This window comes from Lepidochelys olivacea, assembly GCF_965140295.1.
Source record: "Lepidochelys olivacea isolate rLepOli2 genome assembly, chromosome: 11".
Classification (NCBI taxonomy): Eukaryota; Metazoa; Chordata; order Testudines; family Cheloniidae; genus Lepidochelys; species Lepidochelys olivacea.
Window position 1 is genome coordinate 48108505 of NC_140421.1, and position 27276 is coordinate 48135780.

The 27276-nt window shown below is 39.4% G+C and overlaps 1 protein-coding gene across 5 annotated transcripts in view; it reads right to left on the reverse strand.

The window, feature by feature from the left end:
- Positions 1-27276, reverse strand: part of NCKAP1 (NCK associated protein 1) — a 112557-nt gene that overhangs the window by 22842 nt on the left and 62439 nt on the right. For all 5 annotated transcript variants that reach the window (XM_084643282.1, XM_084643280.1, XM_084643279.1 and 2 more), the window contains 9 exons: positions 27208-27266; positions 19841-19986; positions 15202-15334; positions 11478-11597; positions 8701-8840; positions 7282-7413; positions 4074-4292; positions 3559-3689; positions 3044-3141 (listed from right to left, as the gene is read on the reverse strand). In XM_084643282.1, the coding sequence (XP_084499408.1) occupies positions 3044-3141; positions 3559-3689; positions 4074-4292; positions 7282-7413; positions 8701-8840; positions 11478-11597; positions 15202-15334; positions 19841-19986; positions 27208-27266 (1178 nt within the window). The remainder of the gene's footprint in view (positions 1-3043; positions 3142-3558; positions 3690-4073; positions 4293-7281; positions 7414-8700; positions 8841-11477; positions 11598-15201; positions 15335-19840; positions 19987-27207; positions 27267-27276) is intronic.

Here is a 27276-nt window from a genome sequence, read left to right on the forward strand (position 1 = left end):
TCCATTTGGTGCTTTATGCCCCTGAAAATATGGCCAAAGCTGGAACATACATAAAGAAAATGGGAGAAGAAAACAGGAACACAGAAGAAGGGGACACTCTGGATTAGAAGAGAATAAGCAGTCTCAGAATAGCGAACATGGAAAACAAGTGTCCTATTGGTGCAAACTTCTGCCAATACAGATCAGCTACTGAGTAGCAGTAAGCCACAGCCTAAAACATGAGGGGGAAAATGATACCTCATTAACAGGAGTACACAGAACTATAAAAACTTTTGACTTTTCATCTGTACTCTAAAGAGAAGATGAACTCCATGATTCTACAACCAAAGCAGGCTCATGAAGAGACTGCAAGTTGTATCCAAGCACATTTGGGGAAGGGAGATGTAAGGCTCAAGTAGTGACTTTTCCCAAACATCTTACAAGAGGCCTTATAAGTCTTCAAATGATGTAAGAAACAGGGTGAAACATTAATTGGTAAGCATGGAAATTCAACAACAGATTAAAATAATAATGTGAACACTGAAACAATGAGACACAAATACCATAGTATTACTATATGCAACTTGACAAAATTGTTACCCATCCCAAACTACCTGGCAATGTTGTTCCACTGCGGACTTCAACTAGCACCAACAACTGGGTACTACAAACTTAAAGGTGTTTGTGAAGGCCATGCCCCCGTGCCCTCAGGCCTGCCTAGGGACTCTGGGCTCCCCTCCTCCATACTGGAGGCAGGAAAAATAACAGAAGGGAACCTGCCTCAGTGTCTTGCAGCTTGTATACTCCTTAACCATGCAATACTGTGCCCAGGACCAATGTTCAAATAGCCAATGGGTTACAGGGACCTCAAATGGATCCCTTATAATCTACCAACTGCATTGTAACTGCCGAAGTTGCGACAATGGGAAGGTAAACACCGAAACCACCCTGGAAGTCTTCCAGATGGAAGGTGAAAACCCATACAGGTCCTTTTCCAATTCTGCCATCTGGGTAAAATCCCATAATTGGCAATCAGCCTACCTCTAGGCATCATAAAAGATCTAGTATACCAGTTCAAGGATGGGAAGGGTAAGTCTGAAACGGAGCCTCAAATGGCTACTCAGCTAGGCAACAAGCAGTAGCCACTTCAGTTCCTCAGATAGGAACTAATATGTTGCCAACTTCACTAACCATTAGTAACAGCAATGGCTCCAATGCCCTGAACCAGCATGAGATACCCTATCCTTCTCCCCAAGCCATGCATCATGAAGAGGTGAAAAGGAGAGAAGTACCCCACACACATGCCAAAGAACAGTCTGAATCAGTGGCATCCCAGCACTCCAGGTGACACCCCCAGGGGGGTTCAACCAGTCACACACACACAGTTTAGGGAAATGGGAAAGCTTGCAATATCTCTTCCTAACTTCATATTTTCAAGGGTATCATACATCGTAGCAATTCAATGTCACTGAAATTCACAATAATGAAGGAAAATGCATATGACAGAGGAGAGAGAATGAATGAGAATATATATAGATGTGCACACACTTTAAAAGGGTTATGGTATTCTGAAAGGATTTTTTCAAGGACAAATGTAATGGGAAATCAAAAATTCTCAAAGAGTTTAAGCTGTTTGTTTTTAAAAACAGTAAGTCAGCATCCATCATCAGGCAATATGTTCCAAATAAATGCAAACCCATCACTAAAGTGGGAAAAAAAACCTGAGTGGGACTCAATATGTTTACTAACTTGCTACTAAGTCCATACATTACAATATTAGAGGGTTTAACAACATGAATAGCAGATTTCATAGCCCACAGTCTATTTGCATAAACCAGCCACTGTCTGGCAAAAATATCAGAATAATCTTATTAGATATTTTTAAATGTTCACCTAACAAGAGTTAGTATAAATATGTATTAAATGTACCTTTCCACTATCAGTGTTAATTTTTGTGAATTTGATTGCATATGTAAGAAACTCCTTGAATACTCACTTATAGTGTTAATTTCCATTCAACTTTTGCAGAGCACCACACTAGATTTATTGCCTTTGCTTCAGCAGCAGATGCACCCTCCCCTTTTAATAGGTATACTCCTCTCTCTCCTCTTTGCCTTGCTGTGGGGTGGGAGCACTGACCACCTGCAGCAGCACCTCTACCCTGGCACCACAATACTAACACTAGTTGTGGAAGGGAGGGCTGGAGAACAAAGCCCACCATGCATTCACTCCTGCAGTACTGGCTCCTGTCCCAAAGGGTGGTACCTGGCTCCTGCTCCAGGCATAACAACAAGGCGCAAAAGGTTGCAATGCTGTTCAGGTTTGGCCTGGCAGCCTGTGTGCCAGATCACAATGCCAGGAGCGTGGAGCCAGGCCCAGACCCATGGGACAGGTGCTACCACTGCAAGGGTTTCTGTGGATGTAATTATTCCCATGAATCCTGACTAAAGCTGCCCTGGCTTGTATAGTAAATGGTAACAAGAGGTCTTATTTTTTTAAAATAGAATCTTTCAAGTTGTACTTGAGATCACTGTACTACTGGGTCTTAACATTCAGTTGGAAAACACCGTAATAATGCAGTCCCAAAGCACTCAAACTATGCAAATCTCTGAGGACAACTTGCATTTGAGCAGGTATTTCATCGACTTGAACAAAACTCAGCATCTATTGTAAAGGAAAACCATTCAAACTGGAAAGGATAATTCTGTCAAAAAATTAAAGATCTAAAAATAGCAAAGCAGAAAATAAAGGCTACTTGAAATTAAGTGCAATCAAAGTGAGCAAGATATGCTAATATAGCAGCAAATTCATAATGTTAATTGAAAGGAAAAGGCTCTTAGAAATGTGGTGTTTTGGAGTAGTCCAACCACTGAGAGAATATGATACAGAGACATGCTCAAGTGTACTATGTGTTCACAGATGATGGATACGAATGAGAAAAAAAATCCCATCTGTTTTCAGTTTTAGTGCGGTATGGTAATACTCAGTGAATAACATGCAAAGCATAGCTCTTGGGCACTATAAATAAAATGTGCCTAGGGAAAAAAAATCAAAATATCATTACCTTAAGTTCAGCAACCTGTGAGGAAATGTGCCACATAAGACTTTCACTTAAGAACTTCATGCCATATGGTCCTAGTAGTTCTGAGAGGGCCCTCATTTCTAAGAAAGAAAAAACAATTGTCTTTATGTTGACATTTATTTTGTCATGATTTAACAACCATAATGCATGTCACAATACCATTCTATCAGAGCAATCTCAAAACTGGATACAGGGTAAAGCTTAAGTTATAACAACACTGGGGTAGTAAGTTCACTTACTACATTTACTTACAACAAATCACGTTTGTCAAATCACATAGCCAGTAATTGTTTCAGCAAGAACAAGAAAAAATTTGGTACTTTTCCCCCTGGGTAGCTAGGAAAGAAAACATGAGAAAGGCAAAATTCTTCTGTATAATAGAATATTTCTCTAAAAACAGTACTGGTATTCCACAATCTCTCTAAAAATCTTAGTCTCCAGCACATGAAAAACAGCCCTCACAAGCAACATCTAGAACCATGTCATAAAACGTTTACCTGATATGTCGGAGTATTCTTCAGCATTAAACGTCAACTCATTTTCTGTGGGCAAGTTCACAAATGCCTTCATTGCTGGGAAATATGCTATATGTCCATTGCTGACTTGCCTTAGTAAGGTTTCCAAATACCTTAACAGAAAAAAAAGTCACGTAAAAGTATTAGTTCAATGAGAATGATACCATGCTACACATAATATTTACAAAGTTTCATTGTTCTGCAAGGGTGAAAGTCATCCTTGTGCAGAAGTCCTATTTCAATGGCTTAACTGTGCCTAGACCTTGTCCTGCCTTCTGCAACCAGAAGAATTTCACCTTCAGTGAGTTTTTAGACTGTCTTTTAAACAGCTATTGGGAGAAACAGTAAATCTGTCTTGTTTGAAACTTGCAAATTTGCAAGTGTTCATGCTATACATAATCCCAATTTCCTAATGCAGGCTATTCAGTTTAATTAGATTTTAAGTGTATTTAAACGTAAAAAAAAAGAGCTCACAATAGATGTTAATACATTCTTACCAATTTGTGTACAGACTGGTAATAGTTGGCTCCCCATGACTATCCAAATGCTGGGTTTGCTGAAGAAGAACATTGTTAAATACTCTTGTTATGTCAATCTGCACATAATTTTCTATTGATTGGAGTACTGTCATGTAGGCTCTTACACTCGTTAACAGCTCTGAAGGTTTTGCAATCTCTTGTGTTGCTTGATTATACATAGTCATTCCAACAATTGACCTTTTAAAGAGAAAAGAGTTACCTTTGTACTTTAATGAAATTAAGCAATAGTTAATTCTTCCTGCCTGTATAAAGGATTGGGATTCAAACTTTTAGCTGAATATCTCAATGAGATCTAAAACATGATAGCAGCACTTTTCAAAAAGAGAAATCAGCAGGAATACTGTACTCGTAATACATGTTCTCAGATACAATTGCATGGGAATTCTTAACACAAACACTTAGTGAACACTATGAAGACACCCAGGAAAGTATGGTCTATCATCAAGTGAATGACCCATGAACTAGAAGATTTAAACCACAAGCAATTTGGTAAAGAAAACACTTTAAAAGGCTCCCAAAATACATCTGCAGGAGAGAAACTAGCTGTAATTATCTACCACATAAACACATACTTGGGCTTAAAAGGAAGCACCAGCCAGTTAATCTATAACCATTCTCAGGAGCACCATTTAGGACAAATTCTTTGTACAAAGGTGCTGTTATAGTTTATGTCCATTTCTATATATTTTTAAAGGGTTTAAAATAAAATTTATCATTAAAATAAGCACAAAAGGAAATTTAAGTAACAATAAAATTCAAAGTAAAAGAATTAACTCATGCTGGGGCCTCAGATCAGCTTTTGATCTAATTTACATGCACTGCAAAACAAAGACAACCTAGCATATTAAGAATGGACAATTTAATTTCCTGAATCAAAACATAATGTATTGTGTTAGAAATGGAGTCCTAGTAAAGTGCAGTATTGTTTTCAAGACTAGAACATATCTATAATTAGTCTGTCAAATCTAATTTTAATTGTCTCATTTAATGGATCTTCTACTACTTCTCTTGGAAAACTATTACCACAGCTCACTGTTAGGAAGTTTTTCCTGATATTCATTTTTTAAAACAGATTAAAAGATACCACTTCTACATAAGGAAGTGTTAGCCTACTGGGCTCCCTTCAACTGTGTTAGCATTCACTATTTTAGTTCTCAGGACTTCTCAATGGATTCTGCATAAGCATTTCTTGGTTATAGGATTTTAGCCACAAAAGTGATTTTTATGTCCTACTAAATTGTCTGAAAAAACACACAACACTTAAATAGTGCCTTCTGTCCGTAGATCTCAGAATGCTTTATATAAGGAAACGATTCTGTCTCAGATTCCATGACTTTCCGGGACCTCTGTGACTTCTTCTGTGGCAGGTCTGCAGCAGCTATCATCCCAGGGCTGCCAGAAGAGCAGCCGCCAGGGGGTGTGGGGAAGGCAGCACACCAGAACTGCTGACTGTAAATTCACGGGCTTTTGTGAATTTTTGTTTATTGCCTTCAACCTGACCCTGATTTTTACTGAAAATACCCATGACAGAAATGTAACCTTAATCATTATCCCTAATTTATAGACAGGGAAACTGCGGTAAAACTTGATTTGCCCAAATTTACACATTAAGTCAACAATACTAGTCATGAACCATATATCAGACTGATTCACAGTTCCATGCTGAACCCTCTAGAGGGCAGCTGTCTGCTTAGACCCTGATCCTTCTCCACTCCCATTGACTTTAATGGGCATAAAATGTGCTCCGTACCTCAAAGGATTAGGCTTTTATATAGTAAATAGAGTCAGAGAGCTTGAAAAGTAATTCAGTATTTTGGTAGTCATTGTAGACTTAAAGATTATAATTACTCACTCAAGTTTGTGTTCATAGTGATACACGTTATGAAGGCAAGACAAGAAGAGCTGGGCATGAAATGACTATTTTAGCAGAATTGAAGTTTATTTAAAACCAAATGCAATTTTTTTGTTTTGAAGCAAGTGACATTTATTGTTGAAATGTTTTACTATATATTTTTAACAAGTTTGCCTCTGATGCAATCTTTCTTATTTCAGGAAGTTTTACATTACAAAATAAAGCTGGCATAGCAATATAAGCAATAGTTCAATCACAAAAAGAAATATACAAGCTTAAAGTAGTAAAAACTAACATGTTTATATAGGATAGGAAATCAACCCTTGGAATAAAGAAACTGCAGGCCTCTGGAAGAAATACCACTTAACATCAAAAATAGAAAAAAATGAAGTCTCTGCAGTCCCATTTCTAGCTTGGGGCTGCCCTGAGTACCCCCTCAAAACCATCAGTCAGCATTTTTGTGGACTTACTACCCACCCACAGGCAAAAAATAAAATTACAGAGAGCACTGTGATTTAGGGTCTTAAACCCAGGACTTCATGAAAAGTCAACAATTTTTACCCTTTATGTCACCAGCACTTCCCAGTGTATCAAAAGAATGTTCTAGACAAAAGTGTCCTCAAACCATGTCCTGATCAATAGAGACCCCCTAAAACCTTATGTGAAATACAGAAGATATAGTTAGAATCTCTACCAAAGCTTACCGCCAGCCTGATTAACAGGGATGGCTCCTACAATGAGAAATTCTCACAAGAGGTTGAAATTTTCCTTTTACTGCACCCACTTACTACAGGGAAAAGCCAAGCCAAGAACCCACCTAGTTGCACATCAAGCAACCATTACACCAGCACACAGCACTTATTTTAAAAAGGAAATGTAAGAAAGTTTCCTTTTAGGCTCCTTGCCAGGTCCTGAGTTCATATTTCTAAGTCCCCCCTCCAAACAAACACCAGAAACAAGGTTCAGCACTGCAGGGATGTGCCACTGTGAAGAGAATCTCTGTACTATTAGGATTTGTAGTCATGGACTCCTATGAAGAATATGGAACTAAGAACTCAGAATCTGGGAGGTAAGTGGAGGAAATTTATTTTCAAATATTTTGTTTTAAATATAATTTAAATTTCAAAAATGTTGTATGCCTACATATGTATTCCAATTGATTTGGAATCTTGGTTCTCAGAATTTGCTATTTTAAAGCTTTGCAGTTCTTTGTTAAAAGCAGTCTTGTGAAATAGATACAATATTTTTTGTTCTAACATTAAAAATAATTCATTTTCCTTGGAGAAGTAAAAATTTAATTTGGCCGTCACTTACTTGGTAAAACGGATTTCCAGGTGAGATGTTAAGTACTCCCTTGGGGTAAATGTATGTTCCCAGACAACCATGTTTGGTACGTAATTGATTGAGAAGCAGAGCTCAGAGAGTGCAGTGTGCAGTTTGTCCAGGCTTAAATAAAAATTGACACAAATTACATAAGAAATTACAAAAGTTTTTCAAAAAAACACAAGCATACATTATTACTGGGGAGTGTTGCTGACAATTTTTCTGTAAGTAAGATCAACTAGTTCTGCCCTTTAAAAACAAGTTACCAGTGTGCACTAATCATATGAGGAGGCTTTTCACACCTAGTTAATTTAAAATCAGATTTTGGGAGAAAACTGGCTAATGCAGGATGCTACGGTTGTGTGTTGCTCTATACTGTGCAGAAGAGAAAGACTGTTGCACAGTTCACCAAAATAAAAAATTTCTTTAGGAGGTTTCTTAACTTACGTTTTGTAACCCAACAATCACTTCGAGACTATATGTCTTTTAATAACTGGAAGTTATTAAAAAATTCTTAAGATTAAAACTAACTAACTAGACAAATTCTAAGTAAGCCTTCTCCCTCAACCCCTCCACTCATTTAAGGTCAGGCTTGACAAAGCCCTGGCTGGGATGATTTAATTGGGGATGGGTCCTGCTTTTGAGCAGGGGGTTGGACTAGATGACCTCCTGAGGTCCCTTCCAACCCTGATATTCTATGATTCTATGCCAGCCACCTGATGCCCCATTGTTGACTGTGGCAGCAAGCTTTCCTTCACAAAGTGCACACACATACTCAGGACTTCCAACTGTAATGGTAAGCACTATTACTTACTTTCCATCGTTTCCCCTCATCCTGGTATTTTTGTCCCCTTTACCATATGCACTCCTCTCTTGCTGTGTTCCTATCTCATTGCTTTTCTAATAGTTTTCAACCCCTCATGGCAGCTGCTATTCAGAGAAGTTTACCTGACAAGTCTGGGGTTCAAAGGATGGAAGGAGACCAACACGCTTGGTAAGTGTCTCAAGCTCACTTTATTTAGCTCTTCAGGAAATCAGATGGTAGTTTGGTGGCAATGTGCAACTGACACTGCTCTCCTGCCCCACAGACTAGCCAAAATTCTGAGTGGGGCAGAACTACCAGGTGGGATTGTGCTGCCCAGGAGAGAGAATGCTGAAGGGGCAGATTAAAGGATGTGTAAGCCCCACCTTCTCCACGCAGCCAATGAGGGGCGGGGGGAAGACGACAGACAGACAGACAGACTCCCTTCCCTTTATTTACATGGCTGTAAATTTACTCAAAAAAATGAAAATTGAATTACTAGTCCTAAAATTAACCATGTAAATCAACACAAAGAAAATATCAATGTTTACACAAAATGATTGGGGAGAATGCAGGAGGAGAAAGTAATGGCATGAGAACGTGCTTACTTGGTCACCACCAATCTGTTTTTCCTCATGCTTTCTACTCCCGGTTTCTCCCTCTCTGGTTCCCCTTTCTTTCCGGTCTGTTTTTTTGACTTTTTGTTCACTGCTTGACTGATTGTTTTGGCACAATGCTTTGGCAGCAGCTAAAAGAGGATGAAAAAAAATCTTAGACACTATTAGATTAAAAATAAAGCTATGGTTCAGGTGGAGTTTTCAATCACAAAGAAATGCACACTTTACATATTGTTTAGTTGAGTATACAATTCCAGCTTAGGAAAGTTCTCCACCCCATCCTCATTCACTTTCAAGATATGCCCAAAAGGAAAAACTGATTAGGAATACAGCTATGAAAATGATCTCAGAGTGATTAAACACTTAGAGAAATAAACAGAAGAGGATAAATGCCATAGAGTAATTTGATATATATGAAAAAAAATCTGTGTGTATTTATATAAAGAGATGGGAAAATAACTTGTTTTGGTTCACTAGCATTTCTGAAAAAAAATTTTAAAAAAATCAAGGGTCAAGCAAAATGAAAATTAAAAAAATAATTGAATCAGAAAGTCAACAAAAATTCATTTCTAGTGAAGAAAACATTTTGTTTGACCTGGGCTAGATTCACAAAACAGCCAAAGGAGGAAGTGGTGATGATGGTGCCACCTCCCTTATAATGTACAGCAATGTACAGCCCAGTGCTTAGGGCACCCACCAGGGTGTGGGAGATACCACATTAATTCACCCCTTCTGCCTGACGTAGAGAAGGGCTCTGAAGTTGGGTCTCCCACCTCTCAGGAGAGTGAGTTTAAGTCCCAGAAAAAGTATGTTTTGGCTATCAAATTCATGAATAGTTTTGGGTTGACCTAAGCGGTGCTTTTCAGTGAATAAATTATTATTAGTCAAAAAAATTTCACCCAGCTCTATTTGTATATAGATGTGCACACAACCGCAAGTTTCTTGATGGGCTCTGTAGATTTCCCAGATGTATCATGAACTATTAACCAATGCTAAATAAACAGCAGCTAGTGTACACACTAAAAAATAAAGTAAATTTTCAAGACACTTAGCACAGGGCTGTGGAAAATTTTAGGTTGCAACCAACCTGTAACATAGCATAATCTTATTCCTAGTAGATTTCAATCTGTTTTTTCTCATGCTTTCTACTCCCGGTTTCTCCCTCTCTGGTTCCCCTTTCTTTCAGGTCTGTTTTTTTGACCAAAGATTAGATATTTGCTTTTCATGTTATTTATTTCCCCATCACCACCAAAACCCTCTTCACCAAAGCGCTGGCCTTACCTTTCCCACATTAGGCACCTCTTCCTAATCAAATCTTTGACCAAATAATCTCTTCTCTCTTCCTAAACTTCCTAAATATAGTCCATCAAAATTACTTGCCAAATTCAGATTCTCCCAATCTTAGAGCACCTTCCTTCCCCAATCAACAAAGCAACAGCCCGACAACCCTTCCATATCTAAACCTATCCCTGATCTTGACACCCCTAAGTCTATATTATACACAATTTGCAATACTGGTCTCAAGTTTGGTGAATTACTCAAAACTTAAACTGCTATCCATGTAAAGATGTGTTGTCAGTCAAGTTTTTGGAAATAAAGGTGTGACATGGTTTGAGTGTCAATTATGCCATTACTTCCTGTTCTTAATGGTGATTTTTAAAAATTCCCTTCCTTCTCATTACTCATTGCCTCCCAAACCTCCACTATCGATCCCTACCTTTGGAAAGCCTCTCTGCAACTTTTACTATTAACACTTTCTCTCCACCACCACAATGAACAAAGACCACACAACAGCCTTTTAAGCAACACCAATCCTATTGTGGCAGCATAAGTCCTCGTTTTGCATAAATCACAGTTTATAAATAGAGCCCTACCAAATTTGTGGCCGTGAAAAACGTGTCCCAGACTGTGAAATCTGGTCTTTTGCATACTTTTATCCTATTCTATGAAGACTTCCTGGGGAGAGACCAGCATTTCTCAAACGGGGGGTCCAGACCCAAAAGAGGGTCGCACGGTTATTAGAAGGGGGTTGTGGTATTGCCACCCTTACTTCTGCACTGCCTTCAGAGCTGGGTGGCCGGAGAGCGGTGGCTGCTGGCCAGGCGCCCAGCTCTGAAGGCAGCACCTTGCCAGCAACAGCGCAGAAGTAAGGGTGGCAATACCCTGCGATGACACCCTTGCTTCTGCATTGCTACCTTCAGAGCTGGGCAGCCGGACAGTGCCGGCTGCTGGTCAAGGGCCCGTCTCTGAAAGCAGTGGTGCAGAAGCAAGGGTAACAATACCATCCTTACTTCTGTGCTGCTGCTGGCGGTATCGCTGCCCTCAGAGCTAGGCTCCCGGCCAGCAGCTGCTGCTCTCTGGACGCCCAGCTCTGGAGGCAGCGCCGCCGCCACCAGCAGTGCAGAAATAAGTGTGGCAATACCGTGACACCCCCTCCCGGCCCGAATAACCCTGCAACACCCCACCACGACCACCCCTCTTTTGGGGCAGGACCCCTACAGTTACAACCCTGGGAAATTTCAGATATCATTATTTGAAATCATGAAATTTACACTTTTTAAAATCCTATGGGTGCGAAACTGACAAAAATGGACCATGAATTTGGTAGGGTTTAATTCAATACTTAAGCACAATCACAGCTGAAAAATAATGATGGATAATATTTATTTTAAATCCAACATTTACAGTGTATGTGGAACTGAACTACAAGCTTCTCAGAACTGCCTCAAATGAATAAAACCTATTTATAACACAAAATTAATTCTCACCTGGTCACTCAGCGTACACTGTTCTGTGCAAATATCTGTGATAAGATTTCGAGCCTGCTTAGCCATTTCATCCAAGAACATGTTACACAAGGAAAGACTGCGATCTCCAATATGATGTCGCTATCAAAAAAAAAAGAAAATAGAAAAAAAAATTGTTTTCCAAATTTCTGCCAATCCTATAATATACCTGCAACAGATCTATGTACTGCAAATAGAGGAGTTAGGACTAAATTCCTGGTCTTTTAGCTCCAAAAATAAAACTTCCATCACTTGAGCTAAGGGAGATATTCCCTAGCTGCTGCAATAGTAACACAACCCTTATCTTCTCCTCGACCGGCTAGCCACTAGAGGGCAGTGATTCCCCGGTACGTGCTACGCATGAATGTACGTGCACATACTACCAGTATATTACATACTGCTGCACTACTAAACAGTTATTTTGAGTGTGGTTAATAAAGGAGACTGGTCAAAGAAAGATTCTCCATATCTTCTTTCCCTCGTCCACCACAAAAAACCCCACAAAGTTAAAGAAAGTGTTTTTAAGCAGCTAATTTAAATTTTAGCACCTCCTTAACCAAAAGGTTGGCTATTACAAGTCAAAAAACAAAAATCCCCAAAAAACATTTTCAAAGGGCATGGAAAAACATGAAAAAACTGAGTAACTTCCTGGAATTGTCAACTCTTCTTTTCCATTGGGTTACCTTTTGTTCATATCCAACAGCAAAGAGGTTTTTGATTTTATTTATTTATTTTATTTTAAGCACTTTGAGTACTGTGCAAATCACTAGAATAATCACTGACTGGTGGGAAACAACCCATGTCTGGTCGCTAGAGCTGAAAAATAAACCAGGAGTAGCTGACAAAATATACTGGAAGAAAACAGAATGTGACAAGCTTTATTCTGATACTTCCTCTGGTAAACAGATTATTCTCTCTGAATTATCAATGCTACTGAAGCCAGGAGAGAAGACACCCAATTAAAACGCTCTGTGACTATTTATTTAAAATATAGCCATAGTTTAAAGTGGGCTAGGTCACACATGTTTACAGACAAACATCCGCAATAACATACTGCTGAAGTAGGTCAACTGATGGCTAGGGAACATTATAAAATGTATTTAAACAAACTGTCTAATGCCCGATATTTGTTAAAAACAAATGAAATTCCAGCATGGGCAATGACGGATCCAACACGTATCTGAGACATCACATGTTCAGAGCTTAAAGTTACTGTCAACATTTAGGCATGTAGGAACACATGTAAGCCACTTTGACATTTCTTCAGTTACATACACCATTCCTCAATAGTTGCTGAAAACTGTCAAAGCCAGTGAGTGAGTCAGGGGCTACCAATGTTGCCAATGGACCCGCACTACTTACAATGGGTATTTTTTGTCAAAATTCCCTAAGTGCAGAGTAAACTTTAATTTAAACGCTTCTGCCCCTTCTTCATACATCAAAGCAGCACATATGCCCCCTTCTCTCACTACTTTTTGCAGATCACCTTTAAGTGATTAGCCTCAAAAGCACTGCAGTCTAGTGGATTAGTCAAGGATATGCACATCAGAGGTCCTTAGTCCTTATAGTTCTGGCACAGATTAGCTGGATATGCTTGGGAAAGTCACTCTGTTTCCCTCATCTGTAATATGTGGATAATGATATTAATCTCCTTTTAGTGGTGTTCAGAGGCCTAACTAAATATTTGTAAAAAGTTAACAATGCCAGCCAGAAGAGATATGAGTAGAACTCAAGTGTTCTGGGTTCCCAGACCTGTGCTTGTTACGTTAGGTCATGGGGCCTGTTGGGATGTTGGGGAAGTAGGGAGTGAACAACCACCACCACAGCATTTGTTAGGCCTAGCGAACTTCTGAAGTCCACACAAGTTTGGAGTACAGTGAAGTACTGCATAGTGGCTTCAACATTTGAAACAGAACGATAGACCTACTGCGCTTGTATATCCCAAACACACATTTTAAACCACAGATCAAACAAAATCTTACTGCATATCTAAAGAAACTTACAATATTCACAACTTTGAAACTAGTGAACCAATTCACACCTCTCCCTAGGCTTCAGAGCCCAAGCCACAACAGCTACACAACTATTCTTAGCACTGCAGCGAAACTCCAAGTCTGTAGACCCAGGGTCTCAGCCTCACTGCCATGGGATCCTGCTTGCTGTGTAGGCGTACGCTTAGTTCACTTAAGCCACCAAAAAGATTCGCCATGCAGCTCTGCTGTACGCAGCTTGTCGGGATTTAGCATATTTGGTTTTTGCTCACCACAGCTCTAGTATTATGCCTCAATGAAAACCCTTCTTTCACTAGTCATGTTTACTTTGTAACACTTACAGTACCATTATACAGTACAATATAGATTAATTTTTCAAATTGGTAATTGTGACCAAATTATACAATTAATGCACTAAATTCAAGCTGTGTGTTAGCTGTAGTGACATTTTCTGGCTATTGCTAAATTTACAGTAACTACTATAGAGTAGACAGCAACTGAATCTCTTTACTGTTCCTATAAATTGTTCTGAAAGACACTTCTTTGTCTTGAATGGAAATTTTCCTGGAAACTTTTTTGTGGTTCTCCAATGTAAATAAAGTTTGCAGCTGTTTAAAGCTGAGTGGAAAGAGGAAAAAGTGGTATAGATATAGTGGGAGAAGGAGTTTAACGTTTAAATAAGGGAAATCCAAACCATGCATATTTCAATAAATCTCTTTTATTCATTTAAGTGTTTTCAGATTAGTTCTGAGCTGTACTAAGGAATACTTCTACTGGCACCAAACAAGGAGGGACAGATTCATCCCTGGTGTAATTCCAAAGTCAATGAAATTTTACGAAGTGTATTGAAAGATATATTTCATTATAGCATGAAAATGTAAAGAATTCCGTGAGAATAATCCTTGCTTTTCTTTATCATTCTATCCAAAGGTAGGTCACAGCGTAATGAATGCTTACATAATACTATAGTTCACAGTCAGTGCCGTACAAATATTGTTCATATAAATTGTTATAATTTATAACATAAGGCACAGAGATATCAGCTGCTTGTTTCCTTTTTCATTATATGGATACAAGTTTTTAAATGTTTACAAACTATTTATAAGACCAGTCTTTACATTTTAAATGGACATATGGCAGCAATTAGCATCCATAACCAGATACTAATGATATACAATGCAGGAACCAAACAGATTAACCTACTCACTTCAGTTCATTCCCCTTGCCACAAACCAAAATATTTTTAGATGAATACTTAATTTTCAATATTTTATTTTGCCAAAACTTAAGTTATTTAAGAGAAGTTTACAGAAGCTGATAGGACAATGGACTAGTAGGGAAGAGACCTCGGTATTACTCTACACTCCACCATTAACCCACTGAGTAACCCAAGGAAAGTCATTTAACCCCTGCACCTTAGTTTCCTTTTCTTTGAAATGGTAATAATAATGCTCATATACCGTGGTAATGAAGGGCTAACATAACTGCTAATTATTAATAAACCAACATGTGATCAACATCAACAATATTTTGCTTTATTCCCACTCAGTCTGAATTTCTGTAAACTAACGTAATGGTATTACGGACGCATCATTTCAGTGATGCATCAGTACGGTGTGCTTTTTAAGTGCTAATTAGCTGAAAATTTTTTAAACAAGGCAGTACAGATAATTAATTTCACACAAGAACATCTACATGAAGTATTTTGAAATTACCTCTTCTGGACACAGCTCATGGGTGCAGCTCATAAAGTGGGTGCAAAGCAGCGGGAATGCAATTGAATACCTCGACTGAGAGGGCAGCTCCAAACACTGCTGAAACATCTTCTCAAAAGCACGACTATAAAAACTGTTCAGAAACAGAAGTTAAAATTTAGTATTAATGTAATCTGATGGCTACCTTGTGGCAAACAAATATTGTAAACACTGCCAGAGGCTGTAATGCTGTCTTCATGTACTCAGATTAACTCTAATGATTACGGTTGGATTTCTAACAAAACATAGTTCATCTGACAGGTAAGAGTGAAAGTGTGCGTGCACACATTTAGGCAAGGCTTTACAGCTATGTATTCAGTCTGTATTTCTCAGCTATGAAATACCGTATGATTTTTAATGCGCCAAACAGCTTTTTTTTGTTTTTAGATGTACAACCCTATATTTGGCAATACTGAAACACATATTGCTTGCTTATGCCCAGTTTACCAAGCAAATCTAGCTCACTCTATCAGTGACCTCTTTTCTTCATTTACCATTCCCCAACGTGTCATCTGAAAACTTTATCTGTAGTGATTTTATGTTTTCTTCCAGGTCATAGATAAAAATATTAAATAGTGCTGGGGCCAAGAAGTGATTCCTGAGATACCCCTGTTCAAGGATTCCCTTTTTTAATTACATTTTGAGATCAGCTAGCCAGTTTTTAATCCAATTAAATGTGCCATGTTGATTTTGTGATCAACCATAGTACCCTCTTACATGATATCCATCAAAATTACTATAATTTTCCCCACTGTCCGCAGAATCGACTAAAAATTATTTTATTTCCACCAGAGAGATTCTTTAGTTTTTATTGTCCCATTAATGTAGGCATGTTCCATCAAATAAAATGTCCTTGTTAACAAAGTGATTCAGAAGTGCATAATATCAACTTAATTTGGTCCTCAAGGCATTAAACTAATAAAAGGGAAGGGTGAAAAGAGAGTTTAGCACAAAATTGCTAGATGTCAAGAACAAAATTAAGCAAGGCACATGAAAAGAAGAACTTCTATACACTAATGCTAGGAGTTTTGGTAATAAACTAGAGGAATTGTTCACCTATGAGCATAAAGTCAATCTAATTAACATTACTGAACACTAGCAGAAAGATTTGCAAGACAGAATGTTAAAAATCAATTGTTATAACCTATTTAGAAAGGACTGAGCGGGCAAAAGAGGAGGGGAATAGCATTGTCAGAAATGGCATTACCCGTTTCTGAGTCGCCGACAACTCAGAAGCAAAAGATCTTGAATACTTATGTATCAATGCATTAATAGATAAAGCACAAGATCGGGTAATAGCTGGTGTCTGCTACAGACTACGAAATCACAGAGAACAGGATGACTGGCTCCTTAAAGTTACAGATGATAAATTTAGAACTCAAAAAGTGTTGCATCCAACATGGGAGGATTCCATAGTCATGTCTACACTGCAAGTAAAAGGTGAAATCTGGCTAGGCCTGGCGATACCAGCGGTGTAGACATGGTGGCATGGGCTTCAGCTCAGGCTAGCAACCAGACAAGCCCTCAAGAGATTCTGGATACCTACTCTGGTTGCTAGCCCATGTTCCAACATGACACTGGACCTATCCTGCTACTGTTCCCAATGCTATCTAGATTAAAGTGTTAACACAACACAAAATAACAGAACAGCCAATATGGGTTCGGATTAAGAATTAAATGTATTTAGACATACATACACACACATACACACACAATGTGTGCCCCCCAATCAACATGGGTTTATGGAAAACAAATCTTGTCAAAACTGGATTTTTTTATGAGATTACAAATTTGGTTGATAAAAGGTAAAAGGGTTGACGTAATTTACTTAGACTTCTGCAAGGTATTTGACTTGATATAACATTTAGAACAACAACAGATGGACACCAAATCAACAGAACAAGTTAAATAGATTAAAGCCTGGCTAACTGATCGGTCTCAAAATGTAATTTTAAATGGCAAATGTTTCAAGTGGGGTTCCCAGGGATCAGTTCTTGGCCTGATGCCATTTAACATTTTTATCTATGATCTAGATCAGTGGTCTCCCAACTGGGGCGCGCGAGACGATCCCAAGGGGTGCGCGGCAGTAGCGCGGCCAGACAGCACTCCGACGTTTTTTTCTTCGGCAGCAGCTCCGCACGTCCACGGCTGGCGTTCCCCTCCGGCGGCCCGCCTGCAGTAAGTCTTCCGTTCTTCTTCCTCCTGCGGCAGGTCTTCCGATCTTCTTCCGTTGGCGGTGCACCTGCGGCAGGTCACCCTAGGGTGCGCGAGCCAAAAAGTTTGGAGACCACTGATCTAGATAGCAATCATAACTGAAAGTTTGCAGATGACAAAGGCTGGGGGACTGGTAAAAAATGAAGATGATTCTTCACAGATACGGAGAGCTCTGGCTCACTTGGTAAGCTGGGGATAAACAAGCAATATGACCTTAATATGGCCAAATGTAAGGTCATGTATCTAGGAAAAAAGAATGTAGGCCGTATCTACAGGATGGAGGACGCTATCCTGGGAAACGACTCTGAAAAAGACTTGGGCATCATGGAGGATAATCAGCTGAACAAGAGTTCCCAGTGCAATCCTATGGCCTGAAGGACTACTGTGTACTATGACCCTCAGATGTATAAATAGGGTAATACTGAGTTGGACAAAAGAGGTGATATTACCTCTGTATTTGGCACTGGTGCAACTTCTAATACAATATTAAATCCAGTTCCAATGTCCACAATTTAAGAAGTATGTTGAAAAATTGGAGAGGATTCAGAGAAGAGCCATGAGAATGATTAAAGGATTGAAAAACATGTCTGATAGCGATACATTCAGGGTCTGTCTACACTGCAAGTTAAGGGGCAACAACAGTAGCGTACATACGGCAGCATGGACTAGCTTCCCAAGTACAAGCCTGCTGGGGAGCCTGAGATTACATATGCTGGTTGCTAACCTGTACTGCTACACCTACACTACTACTGTTACTGATGCTAGCTAGATTTAAGCTAAGACAACTATGCCTACTCATGTTACAATCACACCTCCACTTGCAGTGAAGACATACTCTCAAGGAGCTCACTCTATTTAGTTTACCAAAGATAATATTAAAGGATGACTTGATCAAAGTCTATAAGCACTTAAATAGGGAACAGAAATTTGATTACAGGGTTTTTCAATCTAGCAGACAAAGGTACAAGATCCAGTGGCTGAAAGTTGAAGCTGGACAAATTCAAACTAGAAATAAGACACATTTTTAATAGTGAAGGTAGTTAACCAATGGAACAACTTACCACTGGTTGTATTGGATTCTCCATTGCTGGATATTTTAAAATCTGGAGTAGACTTTCTCAAACGTGCTCTAGTTCAAGCACAACTACTGGTCTTGAAACAGAGATTAATTCACAGAAGTTCTATGGCTTGTGTCATGCAGGTCAGACTAGAAAATGACTTATGGTTCTTCTAGCCCTAAAATCTATAAAGCATTTCTAATGTAACTTTTGCTCTTGAACCAAGGTTTTGCTTCAACTTCAGTGCTAATTCTAGTCACTTTGGATTTTTGGGGTGGTGGGGGGATGGGAGATACAAAAATAAATACTGAACTTAGCTATTTCTAATTAACACTCTGAATAAAAGCATTTCTGAAGGAAATGTAGGGTTTGAAGCACCAGTTCAAGTCCAAGTTTTGGACTCCTGATAAAATGTATCCTTTACCAGGCACTTGACGCCAGACTGATTTTATAGCAGAGAGAAAACATGCCTTGTTTTCCCCTTCTCTTGTACACCACACCCCAGATTTGCTCCAGTTAGCTCCCCTTTTCCCTGGAGGGTAAAACTGAGTCCTGAAGTTGAAACTGGCTGAGTCCTGAAGTTGAAAATGAAAGTGGTTTACAGTCTTCTATTTCAGAGTAGCAGCCGTGTTAGTCTGTATTCGCAAAAAGAAAAGGAGTACTTGTGGCACCTTAGAGACTAACAAATTTAGTCTTCTATTTGGCTCCCACAATCCAGAAGCAAGTGCTATTTCTCAATTAAAATAGGGTGAAATATAATTTACAATCTGTAGCTGGTGAAAAGCCTTTTTCCAACTTCCATACTACTGTTCTGAGCAAGGGATTTTGTTTTTAAATACTATAAAGTATTGTGGTGTTAAATACAGCTTACTTTGGGAGGGGAGGTTATTTTTTAGTTGACACTGATTGATGAATTTTATATAGTATAATATATTTATTAGCCAGGATCCTTACGATAAATGTATTGCAAATCTATTAAGTAAATAAATAAAAAGCAGAGTTATCGCCTGCTTATCAGCTTTGTATGAGAAATGTACATGTTGAAGGGCAAACTCCATATCAGCTAGGCAAATGATGGATAACCATGGGGACTGCTGTTGCCCTTTAATGAATCAAAGCATACGTCTGCTATACGGATTTTCAATGAGGAACACAACAAAAATCACTGCTGGCTAAAGTCACTGTAAACAGAAAACCAGGAACTATCATCTACTCTCCCATTGCTGGATCTTCCTAGATGATATGCTGTTTAAAAACTGCATGTGTAAGAGGCTTAACATAACCAAAGTTATAAAGACAAAGCTTCTAGAGTCAAATTAATGACATACCAAAATATAGAAAGGTCTGATGTTTCCACCAGCATCTCCACCAAGGAATCTACCATTTTTGTGTGGAAAATAATTGTGTTCATCATCTTTCCAAGTTCTCTGTGGTCTGCAAGACTAAGTGAAGCCTTAGACACACTGGTGTAGGCCTGTAAGGACATAACAGAGTAAGGACAATAGTTTAATAACATTAAGATTTTTATATCTATAATTAACTCAGTCAGATAATGTGGATATGTAGTTGTATATAAGTTATTAAACGTCTCTTCAGCCCAACGCAATTTTAAAGAGTGGCTGAAGCACGTATATTACCCATGCTTTTTAAAAATATCAAAGCTTGGAGTAAATCCCTGTCTTCATCCCACATCCCCCCCCCTTTTTTTTTTTAAATTTAGAACCCACAACACTTTACAATCAAATTTCCATATGAAGGGGTTGCCATCATCTCCTGTTTGAAGGCATGGTATGACAGCAACACGGGGGTAAAGTTTCTGGACCAAGCAGTACTGTCACAGCAGAGCACAGAATGTTCCCGCAGAGCTACTGCTAAGCTACCATCTCGGAGCCAAAAGTATCCTTCCGCTTCTCTGTCTCTTCCCTTAAACAAATCAGACTTTTTGGAGAGGAAAGTGTAGACTGAGAGAAGATATCAAGTTGTACAGGAAAAAGAGCATGGGCCAAGTCGTCCGGAAGCAGTGTGTGGATGGAAACCAAGAATGAATTGGAGGTTAAGTGCATAGGTGTAGTTTGACTTCTATGTTTGGAGGGGCAAGGGGGGAGGTAAGGTTCAGCAGGGTAGAGATTCAAGTGCAGGGGGCTCAACAGGGGAGTCTGGGTGCATGGGTTGATGCGGGAGGTCTGGGTGCAGGGGGGGGGTCCGGATGCAAGGGTGTTGGGTGGATGGGGGGGGGGTAAGCTCCCCATACAGTGACCTTCCCGCTGCAGCTGAGGAGTGATGGGGGCATAAAGCAGGGGAGGGATGCGGTGCTTCATGCAGCCAGGGAGGCTCCTGGGGGTGGGTCTGACCCGGCCCCAGCTGTTCCAAAGGAAGAGGAAGTCCCGTCCTCCCAACCATGCCCCAGCAGCTGAGCCAGACGCAGAATTCCAGTTCCCACAGGAGTCATTCACTCTGTCACTCACCTGGGCTGTACACTGCACAGACGCTTGGGCAGCAGTTCAGCCACCTGCCTCTCCTAGGTCGCAGCTTTCCTGCCCTTCCCAACACAGCCCATGAGGGAGAAACTGACCTGCTACCAAACGACACCTGGCTGACCCCCTCCACATTCCTCTGTGCCTCCCATTAGGCTGAGGAGGTGCGGGGGCGAGCAGCAACTCCAGGTGCTCTGTGCCTGGTCAGTTTCCCCACATGGGCTGTGTGGTGAGTCAACAGGAGCTGCTCCCTGCCCTCCCCTTATACAGCCCACGTGGGCACAGTGACCGGGAGGCACAGAATGTCACTGTGTCGCCCTGCCTCCTCAACATTCCTCCATGGGGAGGAATCAGGACTAAGGGAGAAATCTGAGCATCCCCCTGACCCCACCCACCCATCAGCTCTGAGATGTATCTAGGATGGGAGAGGGGTGCCCCTCTATGTCCCCACAATCTCCACCCATAGGTAGGTGAGACTATAGTATGGGCAATTGGTTCAAGATAGGCTTTGTCTTTACTGCAAAAAAAGGGTGTAGGTTATATAGCATAACTAACGTACATTAGCTATCTCACAGTAAATTCCTAGTGGACATAAGACACTGATGGTAGTTCATTCCGATGTGAATTTGAGTCTGAGTTCTTGTAATGACTGGAACCTATCCTTGGGCAGATTATTTTTTTTCTGATTTGGAGTTGATCCGGGCTCCTGTTAACTATCATCTGCAATTTGCATAAGTGATTTTTTCCTAGCTTATTAGGCAGCCCAGCTAGATGTACAGGGATACAGCATATTCAAGGCTCGTTGCTACCTCCTGCAGTAATCTGCCTCTGATCAGCCAGTCATCTAAGTATGGGTAGACATGGATGAAATGATGAAGGCAAGTGTTACTATCCTGAATCTGAGGAGGCATATATCTGTTCAGTCTTCTGAGTCTAGGATAGGACAAAGATTCCCCTTTCTCTTCGGAATAAGGAATTACTGGGAATAAAACCCTCTCCTCCTATTACTCTACACAGGAGCTGTAGAGAAGTTTGCAAAGTATTGCATTTTTTAAGGCTTGTGAGGGGGTCCCTGAAGAGGGATCGGAAAGGGAGGTGAGTAGTCAGGAGGGTGTACAAATGAATGGAATAACTACAGGTGATGACATCCAATATCCACTTGTCTGAGGTGATACTGGACATAGCCTGATTGAATGAGGCAAGGTGGCTCCTAAAGGGTTATATCTGGCAAACAATCCTGATAGTTATTTTTTTCTCAATTCAAGTAATTTTAATAGATTATAGTAAATCTCTTTTACTAAACCGTCACACAGGTTGTCAATTTCAAATTTAATTTTATACAGGTTTATTTTTAAAAATATACCTGTATGTAATTTAAAATTTAAAAACATTAAATTTAATTTTTTTAAACATTATCGATTTGTATTCGCCCTGAATCAGAAAAATTGCGAACTATGGCCATTAACAAGGGGGATGAGTCTGGCCCGAGTTGGGCAGGGTTTAAACCCTGATAGTTTGCAGTCTGCCATGGTGGGAGGCCCAAGGCATCTACCCCTGCTATAAATACTGGAAACTGAATGAAGGGGGTGGGAGGTTTTTTTTGGGGGGGGGGGGGGAGAGGAGAAAACGGGGAAATTTACAAATCAAAAATAAGGAGGGTGAAGACAGATTTGCTTCACCAAACAGTTTGGAAACTGGTTATAAGCTGGCCATCAGGAAGTTTAGACCTGAAATTAGACGAAGGTTTCTAACCATCAGAGGAGTGAATTTCTGGAACAGTCTTCCAACGGGAGAAGTGGAGGCAAAAAAGTCATATCTGGCTTCAAGACTAAGCTTGATAAGTTTGTGGAGGTTATGGTATGATGGGATAGCCTAATTTTGGCAATTAATTGATCTTTGACTATTAGCAGTAAATATGCCCAATGGCCTATGATGGGGTGGGATCTGAGTTATTACAGAGAATTCTTTCCTGGGTATCTGACTGGTGAGTCTTGCCCACATGCTCAGGGTTCAGCTGATTGCCATATTTGGGGTCGGGAAGGAATTTTCCTCCAGGGCTGATTGGAAGTGGCCCTGGGCGGGTTTTCGCCTTCCTCTGCAGTGTGGGGCACAGGTCACTTGCTGGAGGATTCTCTGCACCTTGAAGTCTTTAAACCATGATTTGGGGACTTCAATAGCTCAGACATAGGTTAGGGGTTTGTTGCAGGAGTGAGTTGGTGGGATTCTGTGGCCTGCTTTGTGCAGAAGGTCGGACTAGAAGATCATAATGGTCCCTTATGACCTTAAAGTCTATAAGTCTGAAGCTCCATAGGAGTAGCAGGTCAGATGCTTGCTGGGTTTTGTCTCGTTGCTACAGGTGGCAAATCCCAACTCCTCCTCAGGGAGGAGTTGCAGTCAAATTGCCTTTTATGTCTTAGCACTAAAAGACACAGGTTGCATGCACAGCCCTGATGGACGCTGCAATTCAAAAAAGCCCACTTCGCACACATCAAGAACCTCTCTCTCCTACTAACTATACATGTTCTTTTGCAGATGTAGGGAAAGAGTAGATATGAGGAAGAGCTGGACCCAATTCTGCCAGCAGTCCCTGACCGAAGATGTTCAAAAAATCAGAGAGGCTCAACCTCACTCCCCGCTCTCAATGCATGGGCATAAGCCAGCAGCTTCCTGGGCTAGTAGGCTCTGCAAAACCAATCTCTTGCATGTGATAAGAATCTGAACAACGTCCATTTGAAAGCCTGCTTATTAGTAAAAGAGGGAACATCTCAGCCAAAACAGTATCTCAGCTTAGTCTTTGGACAGTGCTTGGTTAATTCTAGGAATGCTGCTCTTTCCCGATGTCATTAGCATATCACCTGTAGATCCTGCCTTCAGTCAAGAAGTGGAGATAGGAGCTAGAAATGGAACAGTGGATCAAAGCATTAATACCAAGATTGGTCTGTGCTGAATAGCAGTCCTGAAGAAATTACAATCTGAAGGCAGGAGTGAATATGACAACAAAACACAACACAGAATGCTTCATGGCGTAACACTTGCCAAAGTTTCTGAAAGAGCAGAAGGAAGAATCCAGCCATACATTTTATTGCAAGGTCACTCCAGGTGCATGTGGTACTGTGAGGTGAGGAGACAATGTGAAATCAGAAAAGAAGCTTGAACAGGCATATAGGAAGAGATGGAAGCAGAAATGTAAGAAATGGGTGGAGGCATGAACAGTTTTGAAGAAGCAAAAAAGCAGCTTGACTCTGCAAAGACTGAAAAGGATGGGAGACAATCATCCTCTCCTGCATCTCCAGCTATTAAATGAATTTTACAGTTTTAAATCCCAATTAGGATTCTACTATAAGTTTCCCATTTTAAAAAAGCATAGGTGGGCCAAAAGGGACCCAAGACAAGGCTAGTTCACTCCAAATTTAACCTGATAATTTTTCCTGCATTTGTTGTGTATGTAATTCTTGATGTATAGCATTTAAACAAATGCTTCAATTCACTCCTTAAAAACAAAAAGACATCAGCAGGATAGTACTCATGAACAGTCTTCTAACAACATATCAGTGACTGATGGATGGAAAACAAATGGGTAGCAAAAAAGATTTCAGTTTTGTGCTTCTAAATGGTAGCTATAATCAGAGTTTTAAAAAAAAAAGGTCTAAAAGCTCTGACAAATGTCATGTACTTTCCTTTTTAACATGCTAGTAGTGATAGTCCAACTCTGTTGAAGACAATGGCAGAACTCCCATGAAGTTCAGTGGGGACAGGATTTCAACTTAGATGTTTTATGGAAAATTTGATATTAGGATATTAGGCTTTAGGAAAATCTGCCTATTTAATCACCATACCCAACAAAATCTCTAATCACTCTTTTCTGCTTTCCATTTTAACTCTATAAATATAGTCTAATCTCAGCACAGTAAAATAAGAAATGGTAAATTCTGCTTTGTTTTTGCTATTGTTATAAAGTACACAATGATTACTCTAAGTAAGATATGAGAAACATTAACTTTCTTTATTTTTCAGTTTGCGCAGCCCACAGCACTTTTTGAATCATAAGCCGTGTGTTTGTGTGTATTTTCTTGCAGCAATTGGAGAGACACTGTAAAACGTAGAAAAATGATTAAATAAAAATTGGCAAGGAAATTCAGGAACAGTGTAATAACCATCTAACTTTTAAAAAAATGATTAGATTTCAAGTTGTCAGTGCCCCCTTTAGCAGACAATATTATAGTTACTCTCTTTTTTCATATCAGGAAAGTGTGAGTTACAAAGCAGGATTTACAGTATGCCTGTATGAAATTCATGTTTTACAGAAAAGTGCTGAAAAAATGCAAGGCAAGAATTATCTGTCATCAATGGCTGACAAGTTATTATTACTTATATTAGCTTCCATTTATATTTAAAAATAGATGGTACCCTTCCATTTAATGCACTACAGGAGAAGAGTCTGATATGTAATGGTATTCAGATTTATGCTTAATTTTAACTAATAACAAAATCTAGGGTTCCCCCCCCCCCAATAACCAATTTTTGTTGAAAGCGAAATATTTTTTTAAATAGGAGTTTTCTTATTTCTATCACAACAAAGAGTTCATTTGAGGATCTAATACCTCAGATTTGGCTACTAATGTTCTGTTGAAGAGACCTTCCAGTTCTTTTTAAAACAAATATTGCTGCAGCTCCCTGCAATTACAATCAGAATGTGTTACTCTGCTACTGTTGCAGATGTTACATGCGAGAAAGTTAATTTAAGAATTTCAGACACATTACATCTGTAGACAAAGATTTCCTGGGCCCAAATCCAAAAAGATCTTTGAGCATGTGTTTTATTTGTGAAAAACAGTTACATTAAAAGGGAGATCATGTTTTTCCAATCCTGTCTTTACAGCTTCTTTGCACAGCTGAGGAAAACCAGGCACTTTATGCTATCTTAAAAATACTTTCCCAGAAAGATGACTGGCCTGCCACTTGACAATCTGGAATTTTGCTTTTCTTTCCAATAAAACACTCAAGAACAGGAATATTATTTTGAATATTATTCTCTTAATATTTGGAAGTCTACAGTGATTTTGTTTCAGAGTAGCAGCCCAAAACCCATGTCTATGCCAAATTTCATTCTACCTATCTCAATATTCTTCCATGTCAACAATGCACAGTATTTTTTGCTTTCTTCCTTAATTGGTTGCATGGTATGGCAATGTGATGCTTAAACAGATGTCACATTTTAGGCAAAGGAAAGCTCTACCTATGCAAAATCTGTATTTCAATTTACATTTGTAAAAGTAATTTGGGGTCTACTACAATTAAGGGTGTAATAAAAGACAATGAAAAGTACGGCCATACATTGGCAAGTGACTATGTAAAAACAGCAGTCATTCAACAGATTTGTTTCACTGTGTGTAGTCAGAATTGCATCTACTTACTCTACAAACATAAATAAGTTTTAATTATTTTTTAATCCTGTTAGCACTGCAGGGCCAATATTACTGGGACGGAGCACGCTGTATTCTATTTTGGTTCAAGCACCAGATTTGTTAACTAAGTTCTAATGGTAGGGCTAAATTCTGCCATTAGTTACATCTGTGCAGACTCATAAGAGAAAAGTTGTACAAGTGTAAATAAGATCAGAAGGTAACTTGAGGAATCTGTATTACTGGTGATAATGCAAGAGCCAGAAAAAACACAACTTTCAGATCCAGGGTTGAATTTCCAGTACTGACATTTATTTGGCTGGGGGAGGGGAGGGAAGGGAAGGAGTTTGGAACTAAGGAACCTTTGAAACAAACACAGAATACGATGACATGTTTAGAGCCACTTTTCAAAGAACAATCACACTCTAAGCTTCCCTTATATTTTACTGATGTGAAAACCACTAAGACAATACTAGATATGCTATTTATATTGATTATCTCAAATGCAATCAATGACCAATCTAATGGAATATAATACAGTTATATACAACGACACCTTGTTAATATAGCTGGCCATGCAACAGCATGAAGTATTTAGACACTTGAGCATCTAATTTTTTAATTCTCAGTTAAAAACCTTATGATTTTCTTTCTGATCTGTAATAAATTTTATTTTGTAGCAGTATATTAAGTTGTCCTCCTTTCAATATCTGTCACTCACTTGCAAGTTAAACACAGTTAAACAGGCAATAATAGATCATTTAAAAACAAGTAATTCCTTACAACATACATGCAGAAGTACATACATTTAAAACTTACCTGCAATCTAAACCAATCTAATCTCATTCCTCTGAAGTCAAACACCTCTCCATCTTCAACTGCATCAGA